At 45.1% G+C, this 21,536-nt stretch overlaps 1 protein-coding gene across 6 annotated transcripts in view; it reads left to right on the forward strand.

Annotated features, from left to right (window-relative positions):
- Positions 1-21,536, forward strand: part of PRAG1 (PEAK1 related, kinase-activating pseudokinase 1) — an 87,925-nt gene that overhangs the window by 54,562 nt on the left and 11,827 nt on the right. For all 6 annotated transcript variants that reach the window (XM_081176136.1, XM_081176135.1, XM_081176134.1 and 3 more), the window contains 2 exons: positions 14,107-14,264; positions 20,238-20,977. In XM_081176136.1, coding sequence (XP_081032262.1) covers positions 14,107-14,264; positions 20,238-20,977 — 898 coding nt within the window. The remainder of the gene's footprint in view (positions 1-14,106; positions 14,265-20,237; positions 20,978-21,536) is intronic.

Genomic DNA, 21,536 nt, shown 5'->3' on the forward strand with positions numbered 1-21,536 from the left:
CTGTCTTCCAAAGAGTCTTTAACACAGCAAGAAAACCCAGGAGGTCAGTTTCTGTATTTTAATTTTTATGCAGTTGTAGGGAACAGTCTGAGTGCCCTTTCACGTTTGTGTGAATTCATGTTTGTGTGAAGTTAATTGTCGTCTAGCAGTTCCCAAACTACCCCCTGCCCAACTGATCAGTTGAAAATTGTTGAGGGTTTTGGGAGACCACTTAATGATTTTTGCCTTTTAAAAAAGTTTTGCCTTTTAAAAAAGTTTTTATTGAATATTTTCTTGTGTTAGGAAATAAACAAATAAACAAGGGAAAGTACATACTGTATAGTGTCTCCACTTTCGATTCATAGGGTCTTTCCCACAGTTCATTAATGTTCAGTATGGGACACTAATGCCATAGACATCTTACAGCTAGGGGGAGAGAAGGGGAAAAGAAATGGGGGGGGGAGATATGGGGGTATTGTTCTGTCGTTCTATTGCTTAGTGCTAGTGTGGGGATTTGTGTCAGCATCACATGAGTAGGTCCTTATATTTATATATTTATATTTATATTTATATTTATATTTATATTTATATTTTTATATTTATATTTATATTTATATTTATATTTATATTTATATTTATATTTATATTTATATTTATATTTATATATTTATTGGCATTGTGAGGGGTTGAAGGATCCAGAGTTTGGTTGGTTGTATTCAGTTGGTTGCAGTGTGGCTTATTTGTATGGCGTGGGGATGGGGGGGAACATTGTTGGGTCAGGTTAGCCATATTGCTTTTTTTTTTTTTTGACCTGTTGTAGTTCTCAAAAAGCACTGTGCTGGTGGATGCTGGATAAGTTTAATCATATTTTTATTGCTGCTTTTATTTCTTCTATATTGTACTTCTTTGTATTTCATAGAACTCAAATTGTAATGTAAGAAATAAAAGCAATAAAAATACAATTAAATATCAGTATGAATATTTAATGCCATGAATGTGCAGCACCACAGTTTGAGAATCCTGGCGTTGTCCATTTTTTCTGAGAGGGGGAAATGGAGGGTAACACCAATAAGCAGAAGAACAAGGACTTCACATGAGCTAGGAAATAGGAGGAAATAAGGAGATGCGGGTGGCGCTGTGGATTAAACCACAGAGCCTAGGACTTGCCGATCAGAAGGTCGGCAGTTTGAATCCCCGCAACGGGGTGAGCTCCTGTTGCTCGGTCCCTGATCCTGCCCACGTAGCAGTTTGAAAGCACGTCAAAGTGCAAGTAGATAAATAGGTACCGCTCCGGCGGGAAGGTAAACGGCGTTTCCGTGCGCTGCTCTGGTTCGCCAGAAGTGACTTAGTCATGCTGGCCACATGACCCGGAAGCTGTACGCCGGCTCCCTCGGCCAATAAAGCAAGATGAGCGCCGCAACCCCAGAGTCGGCCACGACTGGACCTAATGGACCCTTTACCTTTACCTTTAAGGAGATGCAGTAGCCCAACATAAAATAAATAGACTCATAAAATAAAACTGTGTTGCCCCTGAGGAAGGGTTTCCCATACACACTAGGCCATAACATTTCTTTATAGTAATCTGTCTCCTAGCACCTTTCCAAATTCCTCTGGCAATTTTACCCAGACCATTGCAGCCCTTCTCTTAGGCACCATATGGAAAACTATTAAGAGCTTTTTTCTGTCTTCCGGTCTTCGGTGGCTGATGCTCTGCAAATTTAGCATTTGAGTTAGGCCTCAAAACTGGGCTCTGAAACTTTTTTTTTAAAACTGTTTTGCTGATAGATAAAACGGATGCTTCTAATGATTCAGCAATGAATCAGTAACTTCTCTGGGATTCTTTCCCTCCAACGAAAGCAAAAACGCGGGGTGGGGGTGGGGCAGGGAAAGCAGATGTGTGTCGAAAAAAGCTTCACTTGCTCTGGAAAGATCTTCATTATATTTCTCTACGTGAATCTGTTTTAAACACTTGCCCTGCTGGGTTATTTTATCTCCAGCGGCAAAGAGGAAGTCATAACAAAAGGACTTTGACTAGTTGGAAGGTCAAAGATTGACTGTGGTTAAGGGGTAATGTTCTTAGGAGAGAGAAATGAGAACCGCTGGAAACAATTAATTGGAGAAATAGGGCTCTCTTGCACAGAGATTGTATGGGGTTTGTCCTTTGTTTTCCGTAGGGAATTCCTCTGGGTATCTGCACCACCTTTTGGTCAGAGGCTCCATTCTCATGAGAGCGAATAATAGTAGAGTTCACATAGTGGAGTTCCCCTGTCCATCGGTACATACACCCAAGAGAGACGCTTTAATGTGTACAGATTTCTATCTGCATTTCAACTTCCCCTTGTGGGTTTGTAGGGATCAAGTATCTGGCCACTGTAACACATGCTGTGGTAAGATCTGGGCTGGGTTACTGCCATGCACTCTGCATGAGTTTGCTTTTGAATAGCATACAGAAAGTTCATCCAGTCCAGAATTGGGCTTCTAACAAGGACTAGGCCTTTGCTCTTACGCCAAGAAAACTGCACCGGCTTCCCAGCTCGTTTACATGTTGAATGCTAGTGTTAAACTTTCATACTCTACGCTAGTGGAAATCAAGAAAGCACCGTATTTTTCGCTCTATAAGACGCACCAGACCACAAGACGCACCTAGTTTTTGGAGGAGGAAAACAAGAAAAAAAATATTCTGAATCTCAGAAGCCAGAACAGCAAGAGGGATCGCTGTGCAGTGAAAGCAGCAATCCCTCTTGCTGTTCTGGCTTCTGGGATAGCTGTGCAGGCTGCATTCGCTCCATAAGACGCACACACATTTCCCCTTACTTTTTAGGAGGGGGAAAAGTGAGTCTTATAGAGCAAAAAATACGGTATTTAACAGTAACAGCAACGAAAAGGCTCTCCTTCCTCCTCTCCACCTGGGTTGCTGGTATGAGGAAAGTTTAGAAGGAAACCAGGAATGGGTTTTGTGTGAGCTCGGCGCAGCCAGCCTTTCAGTAAAGCAGGGTGGAGCAAACTGCTTTGGTGTTAGATCTGGACTTCCCTGGGAGAGGTGGCGGATCCGTCTGCTGTTGCCTCCTCATCCGCTGGCCTCCTCCAGTCTTGCAGATCTCCTTTTGGAGCATTGTACTGTTCAGTGTGATTTTAAAAATGGAGACCCACAAGGAAGGAAGGGCCACAACAGGTGTATGGCACAGTGCGGTGCTGGTGTCATGAGCACAAATACTGAAACAAGGGCCTCCCCGATCCATTATTCACAATGGTCTCTTGCCTCTCACGTCATCCATTCCTTTTTTACCTTCTGAATTGATTCGGAACAAGCCTTGATGCAAGGAGAGTTAGGAGTGTTGGTTCTTATCTGTAAATGCCCTTCCATTCCACACCTGGACAAGACTAGTTTCTGTGAGAGGCTTACTCCCAAACCGTCATAATGAAAGATGTTGCCATTTTACCAGCCATCTACTCGGCCGCAACCGTTTGAGTCTAACCTGCATCTCAAATTGGGCTGTGATCCTCACACCCCTTAAAAACCTGGCTGTTTCTGGCTTTTTATTGAACCAGCTCAGTTCTCAGTGCTTCTAAGGAGACCAACAGCCCTAAGCCATGTCTACTCAGGAGTAAGACCACTGATTTCAGTGGAATTTGCGCTTTGAAGTTCTAGTATAAATGGAACAAAAAAAGAGATCTCACAAGCTTCAAGTCCTGTCCTACAAGGTCTGGATCTAGGACATTTCCCACTCATTTTGGTCTTAGGGTAGAGCCTTGCTCCACATGATGATAATAATGGTGTTGTGTCACATAAGGACTTAGGTTTGCAAATAATGCCCATTTCTGCTTTTCTATAGATTGTGGGGGGACGGACAGAAGTGGTTTTTCTGGTGGGGCAGAGCCACAGTGCCCAATTGCACTGTGGCAGCCCCATCACTTGTGTACTGACTCACTTCCACAGAAAGAAGAAACTACAGAGGGGTAGCCAATGTGGTACCTTGCAGGTGTTGTTGGACTACAACTCCCATGATCCCTGACCATTGGCCATGATGCTAAGTGGGGCTGCTGGGAGTTACAGTCCAACAACATTTGGGGAGCTGCTCCTGTATCCAGTCACAAACCAAAACCCCTGCATGAGAGCTACATTTTTATTTTTTAAGCTCCTAGGTTGCATCTTATGTCTCCAAACTGAAATCCGTGAACACTTGAATGAATAAATTAAATTTAAATTATGCCCTGTATTTCTAGATATGACCGTTCTGAATTTCTAAACTGTTAGGTTGCGATGGAGGGGGAGAAGGGATGTTGTGAGAGAACCTTTGTCTCGATGAATGGTCCATGAGCAAGTAATCTCCGCAAAAGATAATCACCCATTTTGTGTTAAGCGGTGGAAAGGGAGGGTCCGGCTTTGTGCGTTACCCTGAAATATGCCGCAGGCAACACTTAAAGAAGGAAAAGGTTCACTGTGAGAGATGGAAAGTAATTGACCACCATTTAGTTATTTTTAGCACTTAAAGCCACAACCCCTTTGGAAAGGGAACTGTAGAACAACAATAAAAAAATAATGATTGGCAATATGTACATCTTCAGCCTTTCCACCTTCCAGATCCAAATTCATACTCAGATTAGGTTTATAACTTAAATTAAGGAATATGGTTATAGATAAGTGTGCACTTAATTTGGGAGTAAGTCAGTAGGACCTCTAAATATATGTGTGCAGGTATAGGTTTGTTTGGGCTGCATACATTTATTTCCTTGTGTGTTGTAAGTCCTTCGTTTCTTTCAACTTCAAATGGCTTTTTCAGATGTTCTCTCCCCCACCAGTTTACCTAGAGAGAAACTATGGGTCAGCCTTGAACTTGTGCTCTTCCCTCTTTAAAGGGGTTTCAGTCTTGCAGATTCAAGGTGATCCCAGCCTTTGTCCAGGTAAACCTGGAATTCTATGGTGAGGGTGAGGCAGGGGAAACACCATACAAGCCCAAGTTCTCTTCCAGTCGGTCTCCTGCTTTCAATTCTGAAGAGCAGTAACTCCAGGGTAGCTCCCAAGATTCAGTTCTCCCAAATTCATGGATGGGGAAGCTCAGGCCCAGAGGCCAAATGTGGCTGTCCAGGCCTTCCTGTGAGACACCTGGAACTTAGCAGCCCTGTTTTGCACCCTCCTTAGATGACCATGGCTGTAATGTGTCCTTGAACTCTGATAATGCCTCCTGCTTGCCTGAATTGAGGATGAAGAAGTGTGTGAGAGAGTGTGTGTATAGAAGCAAGCTGTCAAGGGTGTTTCCCACCCAAAGAAATGCACACGGCACATAGTTAACTCTCTATTGTCAAAGATAACACAGTAGCTTCTTCAGCCCTGGATTCCTGTGCACACTAATCAAGCATCTAGGCATCTATTCCTGGATCCATGCTCTCTGGAGCAGTTGCAGCAACCAGGCACCTCTCGCCCTCCACCAGTTTATGTACCTTCCCCTGACGGGCTGCACACATGCAGCCGGAGACTACGCCTGCATAGAAACATCCTCTGCTCTTCGCTTTTCAGCCCCCTCCTGGTTCTGGGAGACAGTAGGGCAGGAGAGGGTGGGGAAGCACCTGGCCCTTCACTTGCCTGACCTACCTTTTCCTCTGACCCATCCTGTTGCTCCATGCTCCAGCTCTGAAGCTTCTCCTGCCTCTGACTCTAGCCTCCTGGCTGGTACAGTTCCCCGCAAATCACTGACCCCCTCTCCCGAATCAGACTCCAGCCCCCTTTCCCATCCGTGTCCTGTCAGTTCATCACACTAAGCCTACTGTACAAAGGTAAAATTCAGAGTTCCCTCAATAGAGGTGGTAGAATTGTGCACGTACATAACAGCTCCCTGTGTTGGGGGTGTCTTATTACATGTATATGTCTTTCCTTTTTGCTTTGCTATCTGGTTTGCTTTGTTAATACCGAGCAAATTATGTGTAGAAATGAAATTTATAAATTATTCAGTTCTCTTGGGGAAATCCCACAAGATAAAACCTTAGAAGGAAAGGGGGATCCCCACCCCAATGGAAAATGCCCTGTCATTAGCAACAGAAGTTTAGATTAAAGTAAAGTAAAGGTAAAGGGACCCCTGACCATTAGGTCCAGTCGTGGCCGACTCTGGGGTTGCGGCGCTCATCTCGCTTTATTGGCCAAGGGAGCCAGTGTACAGCTTCCGGGTCATGTGGCCAGCATGACTAAGCCGCTTCTGGCGAACCAGAGCAGCGCACGGAAACGCCGTTTACCTTCCCACCAGAGCAGTACCTATTTGTCTACTTGCACTTTGACGTGCTTTCGGACTGCTAGGTTGGCAGGAGCAGGGACTGAGCAACAGGAGCTCACCCCGTCGCGGGGATTCAAACCGCCAACCTTCTGATCGGCAAGTCCTAGGCTCTGGTTTAACCCACAGCGCCACCTGTGTCCCCTAAGTTTAGATTAGGCCCCCTCAAAAAAAAATACGGCTCTATAGTTTTGAAAAAGATCTTTGCTTTATTCACATGTAGAAATCTCTTAGTCTAGAAATGTCCACATTTGTGTTAATTCATTGGCCTTGGTTAGCAGAGAAGAAGCAGTGCCATATATACTTTGGAAAGCACAGGAATATAATTGTGCCAGTTCCCCCACCTAGGTTCTGCAAAAGTGTCAAACCTGGCACCCCATCTCCTCCAAATTTTCCTGCACACCCTGAGGCGCTGTGCATTTGGCATTGCTCGTGACTGTAAACTATAACAGAAGAAGGAAAATTTTAGCACACTTTCCATATTTTCTGGGGAAATGTACTTTCATTTGTTGATACTGACATGTGGGGAGTGGAGAAGGTTATGAATCCAAATGAGGGCTGCTGACCTACTTGAGAGTAAGCCTAATTGAATTCATTGGGACTTAGGAGTAGGCTGGTATAGAATTGCACCTTTGGAGTGTTTGGTAATGTCCGCTTGGCTCACCTCAAAGGTGCTAAGAACTCCACTTGTTTCAAGAACCACACTTGACTGGAACTTTTGTCTCAAGCTGTGCAAACAAAATGCATGTTGCTCCAGATTTTTTTTATGAGCAAATGGTTTTTGGGATAGTGAAATACAGGAAGGGAAGAAATCAGTTTCTACCTATCTTTTATTTAGGTTTCTGTACTTTAAATATGTTACATACTTGAATTGAATGTGACATCAGAGAACAGGATTTGATCATTTTTGAGGTGAAAGCGATTTTATAGTCAAGTCTATGACCGAGGCTGGAGTGTGCTGTTAGTTTAATTGCATTCTTCTGACTTTACAGGCTTGGTAATACAATATTTATTGGACTGGTTGTTACAAAAGTACAAGCTTTTTCATTTCACAAACCTCTTTTCCAGGTATAGAAAGGGAAATTTTGTCTATAACTGAAAAGGGATGCCAAGTTCTTCGTGTGAATTGGTGTTAAGAGTAAGTTAGAGATGTGCAGCCAATCTTTTGGCTGGTAGATTTCAACCCTGCTCAGTTGGAGGACCACGGAAAACTATTTCTTCACTTTGTCCTTGATGCCTGCTCTCTTGTGCGCATACTTTCTTGGTTCACACATAACAAGAAACCATGGTTTATTAAACCATGACTTACTAGTGATACCCTTCCCAGCACCTTGCCACCAACAAACCTCAGTCTGAAGACATGGCTTGCTGCCAGCTTACAAGCCTTTGTCAGTTTTAAGTATGGCTTGGTGTTACATGTGAACCCAGCACCCTTAATCATGGTTTGTTTCACCACCGCACCTCCAAAGCTCACCAAACCTCAAAGGCAAGAGGCATGAGCAGCTGGAGAAGGAATAGCACTTAGAGCAACAACAAAAAACCAAGCTATGGCTTGTGTCATCATCTGTGCAACAACTCATGGTTTGTTAAGCAAACCATGGCTTAAGGAAACCACGGTTTAGGATGATGACTGAACCAGGCCACTGCCTCCGTGTTGTAGAGCTTGGACAACCATTCAACCCCTGTCCAATCAACTGCTAAACAGCCAAGCTTGTGTCAATAATCTCCCTCAAGAGCACATCTTTAAAAGGTAACTTGATAAATGGCTCAGTTAGTAATTGTAGTAAGGTGTCAGAAGCACTCTTGATTTGCTGTTTTCCAGAGAGTAGTCCTGCTATTGGAATCACGGTAAGCATTTTGCCACACTGCTAACTCCCTTGTGTTTCTGTAATGCTAACATGCATGATATAATCTAGCACAAAATTAGAAATTTGTTAGGCTGGTTGGCCTTCCCATGCTTGCTGCCGCAAACGCCATCTTGATGGCAAACACTAAAGAACCACTTCTGCTTTCACAATTTTGCAAGACTCCTGGAAAGAAGTACAGGTTGTTTAATTGTGTCACAAATGGAAAAGAAAAGCTCAGTTTGAGAACTGTACATTAAAGCAAAACAATACCAGTAAAATTACACCACTTGGTTTCCAGTACAAGAAATGGTGAGTCTTTCAGCAACTCATTTCTTAGACAAGAAAAGGGAAGGGCAACACCCTGGGAAACTGGATAAGAATTCCTGTGATTCTTATTTGGGCAAGACGCAGTTGGGAGTTTTGGACTTGGCTGGCAAATCCGCTCTGTTTATTAGCAAAAATCCCCATGAAGTATCATTATGTTTTGCTCGTTTTCAATTCCAGTATGAAAAAAAAGTATAGATGATCCCTATGTTTTCACCCCCGCTCTGCCCACTTGGTGAACACACTGATCCATCCTCTTACCTCCAGTCTCACCCTTGAACTCCTGTAACCTTCTTTTCTCTGGCTGTCCTTTATCATCTCTCAGTCTTCCCACCTCTGTCCAAAACTCCCCCCCCCCTCCAAAAAACCCATTGCTTATCATTGCTCTGATCGGGTGATGCACCTCCTTCAGTCCCTGCTTTAGCTTCCCGTCACCTTCTGTATCTGTCATGAATTGTGTTCTCACCTTTTGAGGACACTTTGGGTGGTATTTCCCTGTCCTACCCACTGAGACTCTCGTATTCGAGCAAAAAACGGTACAGGCTCAGCAGAAGTTCAAGAACAGGGCAGGAAGCTCAGAATCCGGCAGAAGCAACGAAGATGTCCCAACAAGGTTTCCATGCCCTGCTCGCCAAGCTTTTAAAGACAAGGCATTGTGTGCTCACTTGCAAGTCTCGCTCGTCTTGTAGGATTGTGTGCTCCCCTGGGGTAGGTGGGCCTGTTCCTATGACGGTGGCTTCTGGTTTTAGGTGACAAGACTGCACCCTCCTGTTCAGTCGCTTCTGCCTTCCTCCTTCATCTGCTCAAAGCCCCCCTCAGCCTCCACTGAGGCTCTCTGCTCTGCAGGAAGGTCAGGGACGAGAACCATCATCCCTGCTCCCCTTTCCAAAGCAGCTGAAGTTGGGGCAGATCCCTCTTCCTCTGACCCAGTTGCTCCTCATTCAGTCTCATTCCCCAACCACCTATTCCTTTCTCCTCCTGCTGCATCAGAGACTGCCAGCCCAAACACAGATCCCAACAGCTCTGTGGGGCTCATGGCATGAATCTCAATTGCCACATTTTCTTAAAGTTATCCTCATTTTGTAATTTAGCATTACAGATACTGTACCTCTCTTTCCTCCCCCCCCCCTTCCCGACTTTCATCTCTGCTGTTGGAATTTCAGATGGAAAGCTCTCCTGAGCAGCGGTTGCTTTTGTCCTCCCCAATCCTCCAGCCCGTGTGTGTGTGTGTGTCCCTGAAAAGTGCCATGTATATTTATATGTTAGATCAAAAATAAACAATACTTTACGGAGAGTGCTGGAGGTTATTATCTGGTGTGGCAGTAATAGGCAAGGCCAAGAGCGGCTGTTCCCCAAGCAGCGATGATTTCTGTTTCTGTTTTATCCCCTATTCAGAAAGTGCATTTTGTATAAGGCACCAGGGCAGTGAGAATAAAGAGAGCTCTCCTCGCATATATGACTTCACAACAATCAGGGCTGTACTTTGCAAATGCAGCTAGCTAGCTTCTGAAAAGATCTCCAGTCCCGAAATTGCGCCACTGAATGCTTATGTTTCTCTGCCAGTGTTGATGGTAGGATGTCTGACCCTCCTGAACAAAAGTTTGATCTGGTATTGCACCATTTACTGGGATGGTAAGTTAGTCTGATCTGGTTTTAAACCATTTGCTGGGGTGGTATGTTACCTATGGTTAGCAGGTTCCAACTATTTTTGTGGGGTTGTTTTTTTGCTTTTTAAAGTATTTTTTAAAAAATCGGTATCATTATTTTCAATAATTTTGTTAGTTGCTTTGTAGATCATTAGATTGCAAAGTCACAATGCACGTATTTTAATAAATAGATATTAGCATGGATAGATAACATGGATTTTGAAAGAGACAAGTTAGACCTGCTTACCTGGAAGTAAGCCCTATTGAGCTGGTTGGGAGTAGCATCCAAGAAAAAGTTGCATTGGATTGATCCATTAATATATTCGTTTCTGAAAAATCAGGAACTAATAATTTCTTACAGAATTGATAATATGTTGTGTGTAGATTGTGTGTCAGAGACAGGGAGAAAGAGAAGCCCTAAATGAATCTTGGATCTGGAAAGGGTTATTGGATAGGGAAAATGTGTGCCTTGTCATTTATGATTTATTTGGCATTCCTGCATTGCAGAGGGTTGGAGTAGATGATCCTTGGGGTACCTTCCAACTCTAAAATTCTGTTTCTATGATTCTAATCCTAACCCTTAAATGAAGCTTAAGATGTGCTTGATAATGAGGCCAATTTAGAGGAAAATAGGAAATTGTATTAAGGATTATTGCTTATAATATGAGGTGCAACTATAAAAGGAGGCTTCTGTTGTGCTCACTTCGGCAGCACATATACTAAAAAAATTGGAGGCTTCTGTAATGTTAATTCCTGCAGGGTCTTTTTGTATATTTTTCTTAAGCTCTGACTATGTTGGAGATAAGAGTTAAAAATATGAAAGTTTAAATTATCTGTCTCTTGCCTGTTATATCAACATGAAGGGGCTGTTTCATTATAGAATATAAAAAGTGGCAAAATTTCTCTGTGTTTGTCTATTAGACATTTTTTCCCCCTGTTGCCTGCTTTAAACAAAAAACGATTTGCTTAAATATGGTTCCCTGACTAACCAACAGCCAAGATAGCTAACAAAAGCCAATATAAACAAATATAAAACCACAACAAGCTTGCTAAAAATATAAAAAAGCAAACAGCCAAGCAGAAAGAAAGCATCAGCAAAACACAATAGTCTACGTAGTACTGAAGTCACTTGCATTATCCTTCAAATGCCATCCAAAATAGCCAACTTGCTCAAAGACCAGTAATGACAGGTCAGTGGAGGGTGTTCCACAATTGTGGTGCCATGACCCAGAAGGCTCTGTATAATCCACTCATCAGACATCGTAAGACGGAGGGACGTGGAGAAGGGTCTCTGAAGTATCCTGAGTAGTCTGGCTCACCTTAACACCATTAGAACTGGGGTGACCCTCCAGATGTTTCTAGCTTCCACCCCCCATCATGCCTGATCATTGACCACACTGGCGGGGGGCTGATGGAAGTTGGATTCCTAACACCTGGAGGGACAAAGGTTCTCCATCTCTGCATTAGAATGAAACCTTCAGGTTTCTGCCATTCCAAAAAACACACACACAAAAAAACCCAGCAATCCACAAAACATAATTGGACATATGTATATATGTATGCATGTGTATATATTGCATGAGTTGTTGTTTTTTTCCAAGGAAACAAATTGGGTCAGATAGAAATGAAATGTAAAAATTATACAGTCAGTTTAGTAATGTATATTATTATAGGGATATCAGACAAGTTTAAGGCTGCATATCGGCTTGAAAGTTAAGTTTGACTGAAATGACAGGGAATTACAAAATTGTGCTTGGGGATTGGGGGCTAAGCTGTTTTATTTGTTGTTGTTGTTTAGTCGTTTAGTCGTGTCCGACTCTTCGTGACCCCATGGACCAGAGCACGCCAGGCACTTCTGTCCTCCACTGCCTCCCGCAGTTTGATCAAACTCATGATGGTAGCTTCAAGAACACCATCCAACCATCTCATCCTCTGTTGTCCCCTTCTCCTTGTGCCCTCCATCTTTCCCAACATCAGGGTCTTTTCCAGAAGCTGTTTTATAAAGAACATTTACAATTTCATTTCCCCATTACGCCAACAATACAATGTTATTTTTCTGCATTAACTCTTTTCAGTTATTTAAGCTGTTTTATAAAGAACATTAAATAACTAAAAAGAGATAATGCAGAAAAATAACATTGTATTGTTGGCGTAATGGGGAAATGAAATTGTAAATCGTGGTAAGAAAATAAGCCTTGTGAGCGTCTGTTGTGATCTTTAGCTACAGATAAAGACGTGTTGGGTCGGTAGGCATTTGTTTGTTCCTTTTTAATCAAAAAGACATTGTACCTTGGAAAGGAGCTTTCAACGCAGTGCTTCGCTTGCTTTCTGCAGATATACTGTGTGTAGAAAACAAAAGCAAATCTATTGTTTTGCCTTCTGCATGCATGTAGAAACCCCCTGAGCTAGAAATGGAGGGATCCTTTGCAGATGGAAGATTAGCTCTGTAGATCAATTTGAGTCCTTTGGGGAAAAGGGAAGGATATAAATGGAATAAAATTAATAAAGGTTGCCTGTATAGAAACATGCTACTGTGGCAATACAGTGCCGATAGTCAGGGATGCAAAGGTGAATGCCTGGTAATGCTGGACAGACGTCACTAAGAACAGTGTCCCCAGCCATTGAGGCAGCCTGTTGAGCTTGCATTTGAGTCCTGTAGTTGCCTTTGAAGTGACAGCTTTTATTGACTTGTGGAAAGACTTATTTAGAAGGTGGAGCACCAGCGTGTCACCAGAAATTGTATCTTGGTATGCCTGCTCAGAAATAAACCGTTTTACTTCTCCCAAGCCATCACATACCAAGGTGTTGACCAAGCAGTGTGCTGAGACCATTCTCTGATTTGCTTGGCCTTCTCTCTCTCTCTTACCTTGTGTTGTTCATGCATGCAGGTGCGGCTGAAGTGAGGTGGGTGGGTAGGGTGGCATGCTCCTGGCCTCCCAACAGCAACATCTCCACCAGTAACTGGTAGCGGCAAGCAGTGTTTGAAATTAACCAGGTGCGTTTTGCTGCTGGCCTGGGTCCAGTGATGAGTATATGGAGATTTCTGGGCTCAAGTTTGGCAACCACAGTTTAACAACCTCTGCCTTAAAGGTAACGGGACCCCTGACTGTTAGGTCCAGTCGTGGCCGACTGTGGGGTTACGGCGCTCATCTCGCTTTATTGGCTTAGGGAGCCGGCGTACAGCTTCCGGGTCATGTGGCCAGCATGACTAAGCCGCTTCTGGCGAACCAGAGCAGCGCTCGGAAACACCGTTTACCTTCCCACTGGAGCAGTACCTATTTATCTACTTGCACTTTGACGTGCTTTTGAACTGCTAGGTTGGCAGGGACTGAGCAACGGGAGCTCACCCCGTCATGGGGATTTGAACCGCCGACCTTCTGATCTGCAAGTCCTAGGTTCTGTGGTTTAGACCACAGCACCACCCGCGTCCCCACAGTTTAACACAGTTTGGCAACCACAGTTTAACAGGTTCTGCCTTAGTTCATAGTAAATACCATTTCCATTTCCACTGTGTGTGTTTCTCCTTCTTGCATATTGGGACAAGTGAATTGTTGCAAGAGCAAGCCACAGTCAAGCAATGTAGTTGAGATCATAAAACTGTAGATTTGTAGGGTCATCTGACCCAACCCCCTGGTGAATAGACATTCCGTTTCAGCGATCGTAACCTAGGTTTAAGGTGACATTTGGTGCCTAGCTTCTATATCTGAGTTTCTAACACTGGTGGTGAGGTGGCTGGAGGGTCTGCACTGTGTGAGCAAACCGGGGAGCCGATCCAGTGCTCCTGCCTGTGTCCACACAGCACTGATCTCTCTACCACCTCTCCCAGTAAGAAGTAGCAATGCCACTGCATGTATGCAAAAAACAAACAAAAGCAAACCAAAAAACCCTCAAAACAATATATATAACAAAAGAAATAAGAGAGGAACAAATCAAAACAGGATCACAGGCGTTATTGTGTAGACATAGCCACATTCTTCAAAATCTGATGCAACGTGACTCTTGTATAAATTGCTGTTTTCTCATTATGTATTTCCCACATTTAATCTCTAGGCATTTTCTAAAAATGAACAGAAGCAATTCTGAGTTGGAGAAGCTGAGCAGTGATTCTACAGAAAACCTCAGTCCTGCTTTCCAGGGAATCCACGTCACTTTCACCGCTGGCTCCACGGACAGTTTGAATTTGGACACAAATGCATTCGGCAATGGAGGTAGCTAAAAGTTGTGTGTTAGTGTGGGGCTGTGGGGTTAATGTACGAAACACGTTCTGTAAATTGTGACATAGTGACCCAGTTTGCACATCACAGGAAACCATAATTAATGGCCTACTGTGAATATGGAGGTGGCTCCTCCTTGCTGGCCCCTAATTGGAGCAACAAGCCATAATCCCTGTCTTTGTGTTATATCTGACTGAGAGACTATGCTTTATTTCACTCAAACAAACCATGATTAATAATATAAGTGAGTTTGCAGCAAGCCATTAACTATGGTTTACTGTGTTGTGTGAATGTGGGCAATAAACAGGCCCTGTAAAGCTGCATTTAGAATTTCACTTCCCCAAGGAAGCTTTACATGGTCTCTTCCTTTCACCCTTCAGGTGGGTGTAAGCGGTCCTTAGTATCCATGATACTTTGCTGTTTTGAATGCCCATTTATTCATCTTTGTTGCTAATGTGCCAAACTATCCCAAAACCAAATGGAACCTTTGAATGAATGACAGGACAGCATAAGTCATTACTACAAAAGCAGTTGTAGAACTTTAAAATATATGGGCTGAATGTAGCTTAAATTCAAGGCGTCTGGCATTTCTTATGATGAAGTATCAGAGCAGTTGGAGGACCATGCTTCCTGTGATGTCACCGAAATTAGGGGCAGGACTTGTGCCCTCTACAGGCAACGAGCTGCGCTGCAAGGGCTAGCCATGGTGGCCAGCTATCAATCATAGGATCAACAGGGAAGCCAGTAGCCATCCCTTGCGCTATCTTTTTGTCTAAGTGCTGCATAGTAGTGAAGAAGACTACATCCGTGCTGGGAAAGGGATAATAATAATAATAATAATAATAATAATAATAATAATAATAATAATAATAAAATGCACTGCATGTGAATTGTCCTAACTTTTCAAATATCTTGGGCTTGTCCTACAATAAGGTACTACAAAGTAAAGGAAAAAATAGTAAGTAAAAAAATTCTCTGAGTCCTCACATAGCTTACCATGCTGCTTAAATATTTACCCTGTTCTTTGGCAGCCAGTGCCCAGTTCTGTGACAGAGAGCCAGGTTGTCTTCAGAAACGCTATGCAATGTTAACTCCACCTTCCAATAACATTCCTTTACTCAGTTGGATAGCCTCATTCACAGCGGGGATATACAGGTTGCATTGTGCTTAGCTTGCAGAGCTTAGGTAATTGTAATAAAAGTCACTTTGGACTTCCCACTTCAGTGCTAAGGTTGCCAGTACCAGAACTTGATGGGTTTTAAAATGAGGAATTAGGGATGCACAAACATCCCACTCATCGACCAAAACATGAATTGCCTCCCCCTTTCCATTCAAACCACAAAACCCCTCAAGCGATTCGGGGTGGGTTTGATGATCGTAAAAACACCCAGGGAAGCCTGGTTCCCAACATGCTAGCAGAGAAAGTACTTCTCTTCTACAGCATTTATTTGCTGGCTGAAGAAGAGGGGGCTTCCCTTTCTCCATGGTGTCAGGAGCCAGAGTCAGGAGTAGGCTAGAAATAAAACACTCGGTGTCAGCAAAGTTAACTCTTTATACCAAGAAACCAAAACAGCGCAGGCAGTGATCATAGCAACTCTTCTCAGTAGGTCTTGCCCCAGTGAGGATTGAAGGTTCTCACGATCTCACCGCTCCCTAAGGCTCCTCCTTTGCCAGGTCCTTCCCAAGCAAACTCGGGCTCCATCTAGTCCATCTAGTCTCTCCTTGCTCCACCCTCTTCATTCCTCTACATGTTCTGGGAGACCATGTAAACCCTGGTTACGGCTATCGGTGTGGTTGCTCGAGAGCGATCAGGCAAGATCCCTCACTGGTCTTTTCAAAAGCTTTATTATTGGTGCAAAAACCTTTACAATGCAGAACGCCTCTATTCCATGTCTTGCTCACTCACTAGCAGAATCTGAGAGTGGGCAGTCCTTAAACTTTCCCCAGCAGAGTAGTTTCTTGATCCCCAGCCTATGCCTCCCCTCTCTGCGCAAAAGCCGACTGCGCAAGGAAGGCTTGGGTAAAGGGGGACCTCTCTCCTCCCCGCTCTGCTCAGGCGAGCTGTCCTGGCGCTGCCTTGCATCCTCCGAGCCCTGCAACTCTTCCCCACTAGAGGCGTGGCTTCCTTCCTCCGCTGAGGAAGTCCTGCTCCCCAAGATTTTTGGAGGCTCTCTGTAATCCATCTGCCCTTCCCACTCTCGCCTCTGAGCCAATGGCAGTTCCCTGACAACCCTGTTACCTCTTCAGCTTCCGACACCTCCTCCTCCCAGTCTGCTCTCTCTTCTCCCTCTGACCACTCCTTGACATTCCACCACCAATCCCCCGGCTCTGAGCCTTCTTCCCCTGGGGGTTTCCTTGGGGGTTCCCCAGCAGGTGCCTCCCACCATTCTTCTGCACCCAGCCAGCCCATGACATTGGTTAGCATTGAGACACAGTGTGTTCTGTGGGTGGGGAAGAAATTGGATTCAGTTCACATTTCATGGCAAATCTCCCAAACTTGCACTGCAGCCAAGCCGTCCTTCAAAACCCACACTTCTCTGAATTTCCTGATGAAATTCTCCAACTAGATAATGTATAGGAAAAACGTATTACGTTAGGAGAAATTGAGGTATATTAGGCAAAATTGCACACTGAAATGCTGACATATTCTCAGGAGGACTTAAAAAGAAAATTGGCAAAGAGGTGCCAAAACGTGGAGAGCTAAACTTAAGATTGGAAAAGTAAGAAATGGACAAATTTGCCCATCCCTACCCTGCAGAAGGGGGTTGGGGGGTGGAAACAAGATAGCTTTGCCAGGAACCAACATGGCTAGCAACAGTGCTTCTTGGGCAAAGTGCCTTGCTTTCCCCTGCACGGCCTGGAAGACTCTGCTCCATGCAAAGCAGGAGAAATAAAGGCACTCTGCCCAGAAAAGGAAGAAAGCTCTCGTTAGGCAGGGCATCTTGTTCCACCCTGTTCTACAAAGAAGGGGAGGCTTGAGAGGAACTGCGCTTCTTGCCCCGATTTTGCTTGTAGAAATCAGATAGGGTTGTTTGCCTGTTCATCCCTAGTATATTGGGAATATGTCTGGCAGGATTTGTGGGCAAGATGATAAGACTCACCATTTTGGGAGAGCTTGAGAACAAACCTCGTGATGCCTGGCAATAAGCAAAGGCTTGTCAGGAACTGCTCTCCTGGTCACTTCTGCTTTTCAAAAGTCACTTATTTTAGTTTACAGATGGCTAATGTAGGCATAAGGGACGTGGGTGGCGCTGTGGGTTAAACCACAGAGCCTAGGGCTTGCCGATCAGAAGGTCGGCAGTTCGAATCCCCGCGACGGGGTGAGCTCCCGTTGCTCGGCCCCTGCTCCTGCCAACCTAGCAGTTCGAAAGCATGTCAAAGTGCAAGTAGATAAGTAGGTACCACTCTGCCGGGAAGGTAAACGGCGTTTCCGTGCGCTGCTCTGGTTCGCCAGAAGCAGTTTAGTCATGCTGCCATATGACCCAGAAGCTGTCTGCGGAGAAATGCCGACTCCGCCTACAGATATGTGAGATGAGCATGCAACCCCAGAGCCGTCCACAACTGGACCTAATGGTCAGGGTTACCTGTAAGGTAAAGGTAAAGGGACCCCTGACCATTAGGTCCAGTCGTGGCCGACTCTGGGGTTGCGGCACTCACCTCGCTTTATTGGCCGAGGGAGCTGGCGTACAGCTTCCAGGTCATGTGGCCAGCATGACTAAGCCGCTTCTGGCGAACCAGAGCAGCGCACGAAAACGCTATTTACTTTCCCACCGGAGCGGTACCTATTTATTTACTTGTACTTTGATGTGCTTTCAAACTGCTAGGTTGGCAGGAGCAGGGACCGAGCAACAGGAGCTCACCCCGTCACAGGGATTCAAACCGCCAACCTTCTGATCGGCAAGTCCTAGGTTCTGTGGTTTAACCCACAGCGCCACCCACATCCCAGGGGGTACCTTTACCTTTACCTTTAATGTAGGCATATGCAACCAGATCACCTATTTTAAACATGTTGTGGCTTAATACCAGAGCCATGTGTGGTGCAGTGGATGGAGACTTGAAATGGGGAGACCTGGGACTCAGCTCGGAAACTTGCTGAATGACCTCCAGTGCCAGTCACTTTCCCTGAAGATAAACTAGACATGGTGATGATGGCAGGACTTAATCCAGCTCCAGCCTATTCCCTAGAAAGGCAAGGAGGAGCAGAACCCCAACCCATCTTTTTCCACCCAAAATCTCTTTGTCTCCTGGCAGGAGTCACATCCAGACATGGACTTCCACAGAGGAGAAAAACAGCTTTTAAAAAGTGGTTTGGGGGTGAGGAGCAGGCAGGCATGTGGGAGGGAGCCATTCAGTAAATGAGGCTTATAAGAAAGTGTCAGGGGTTCAGGAGCAGAGGCGAGGGCAAGGGAGGAAACAGAGAGCGAGGGGGAGGAGGCCGAAGAAAAGATGAGTGATGACGACGACCCGAGATCTCCGAGTCTTTCCAGTGAATCAGAAGATTCACAGAAAGGAGCGCCAGTGGCCAGAGCTAGGGGGGAGCCTAGGGGGACACCCCAGGAAGAAGAGTCCAGAGGGGGCTCAGAGGGCAGCAGCCCGGAAAGGGAGCCAGGTCCTAAAGCCCGACGCAAGGAGACAGAAGGGTCCGGGGGGTCAGCGTCAGAAGAGTCCAGGAAGGAAGAGACCGCGGGGGGCAGAGGGACCCAGAGAAGAACGGTCAGGCGGAAAAGGTGGAGTAAGGCTAGGGTATTAAGCTGGTGTACAGGGGGCGGAGACTCAGACGGAGCTTCGCCGGTCTAACCCATAAGACGTAGAGCTGCACGCGGCAGCTTGAGAATGGAAACTGTAACTCAATAAAGACTTTTATAAAGTGAACGCTGGCTAGCGTGATCCTCTGTGAGCTAGGATCTGGAAGCAGCTCTGACAGAAAGGATCTAATATTACTTGAGTATCAAAACCAGATAGTATAGCCCTGTTTGACAATGGCAGGGAGAAGGGAAACCCATAACTAAATGTGAATTTACATGGCACTGATAGATAAAAAGCAGAAAATACAGAAAATGATGAAATGAAGTTTCAGGGAAGTTTTTAATATTTAACGCTGTATTGTTTTTAACACTTGATTGGGAGCCGCCCAGAGTGGCTGGGGAAACTCAGCCAGATGGGCGGGGTATAAATAATAATTTTATTATTATTATTATTAAGCAAGAGAGGTTTAGACATGCTAGGAGTAAACCCACTGAAATCAATGTGACTTAATTTAATCAACTAATTTAGTCCTCTTGATTTCCACAAGTCTACACTCGGCCTGGGTACCCCCATATATTATAAACACTTAACTCCCTATGGCTTTTTTCTTAATACTTAAGATTAAAGCCTGTGCTTTTAAATTGGCTTTTAATTTTTCTTGCACGCACCTAACACCTTTCCTGGCAATAAATGCCACCTTTCTCAGAATTCTCTCTACGAACCATCATTTTTATTCATTGTGCCCTTTTTGGAACCTGATCGCTTTGTGTTACTAATGAAGGCAGAAGCTCGGAACAGTCAGCCGGATAATTTCATGCTGATTTCTGTATCGCCAGTCATACACACTACGGCAGCCCCCCATCCCCCCTGGGTCCTGGGCTGCCATGGGGAGGGAGATTCATCCGTACAGGCTCTTCTCCCTCCTCATCACAGCACAGGGCCCAGGGGGCTGAGATGCCGCCATACAGACACACATATCATGTCTCATAATTTTATCATGCTCTAGCGTGACTTTGACCCCATGTACAACGGCCATTCTTGTTTTGGCTGCTACAAATGATCCTAGGCTAATCTGGGTGCAAAGTTTCATTACCCTTTGCTGGCATGCTTACCTTTTTAGATGGAACTTGATCTAGGCCTCGCATTGTAAAACATCTTTTTTTATCCGTGCTGGTAGGAGTCCCCGGCTTATAATTGCTTTATTGTCTGTATGTGTTTCAGGACAGTCGTGCAAAACGAGCCTTCGTTCACCCACCCGTACCGGGAAGCCAACCTTTCCTTCAACTCATTTCCCCGCATGTCCCAGCAAAGACAGGCCGCACTGCAAACCTTTACAGCCGCCTCCTCTGCCGCAAAAGAAAACCGTCAGCAGAGCTGTTTCTTCGCCAGATGGTTTTTACTGGGGCCCGGCTTCCCCAGCTAGAGCTTCAGGTCCCGCAAGCCCCAAACTGAACTTCAGTCAGTCGGAAAGTAACGTCTGCATCCGCGAGGAGCCTCCGTTTGGCTCCACCTTGGGAATCAACCGCCAGACATTTTCTTCTTCTGAGTCACTGGAGAAAGCCTTCAGAGGATCCCATTCCCCATATCCCTGTTCTGCTAAGAATGGCGGCGCCTGCTGTAGCCAGAGCAAAAACTTGCCGCCTCGTTCCTCCTCCCAGCACAGCATGTCCACCACGGTTTCCTCAGGTTCTAGCTTTCAGCTCCACAACCTCCTCAGCAATATTGACAACAAAGAGGGGGTGTACGCCAAGCTAGGCGGGCTGTATGCGGAATCCTTGCGCCGCCTCGTTTCTAAGTGCGAGGACTGTTTCATGCGCGACCAGAAGAGCGAGCTGCATTTCAGCGAGAACAACTGGTCCCTCTTCAAGCTGACGTGCAACAAGCCTTGCTGTGATTCAGGGGACGCCATATATTATTGTGCCACCTGCTCCAAGGATCCGTCAAGCACCTATGCGGTGAAGGTATGTCGTTGCAAAATCCTTATTTTGTCATGACTTGCTCTGTGCTTTTGGCCTTTTCTGGCGGTTCCCTCGCTACGAGAAGCCAAGTTACAGGGAACCAGGCAGAGGGCCTTCTCGGTAGTGCACCTGCCCTGTGGAATGCCCTCCCACCAGATGTCAAAGAGAAAAATAACTACCAAACTTTTAGAAGACATCTGAAGGCAGCTCTGTTTAGGGAAGCTTTTAATGTTTAATAGGTTATTGTATTTTAGTGTTTTGTTGGAAACTGCCCAGAGTGGCTGGGGAAACCCAGCCAGATGAGCGGGGTATAAATAAATTACTATTATTATTATTAGTAGTAGTAGTAGTAGTAGTATCATTATCATTATTGTCAGGGGTTTAGGAGCAGAGGCAAGGCCAAGGGAGGAAACAGAGAGCGAAGGGGAGGAGGCAGAAGAAAAGATGAGTGATGACGACGACCCGAGATCTCCTAGTCTTTCCAGTGAATCAGAGGATTCACAGAAAGGAGCACCAGTGGCCAGGGCAAGGGGGGAGTCTAGGGGGGCACCCCAGGAAGATA

This window comes from Podarcis bocagei, assembly GCF_964188305.1.
Source record: "Podarcis bocagei genome assembly, chromosome: 17".
NCBI classification, from domain to species: Eukaryota; Metazoa; Chordata; class Lepidosauria; order Squamata; family Lacertidae; genus Podarcis; species Podarcis bocagei.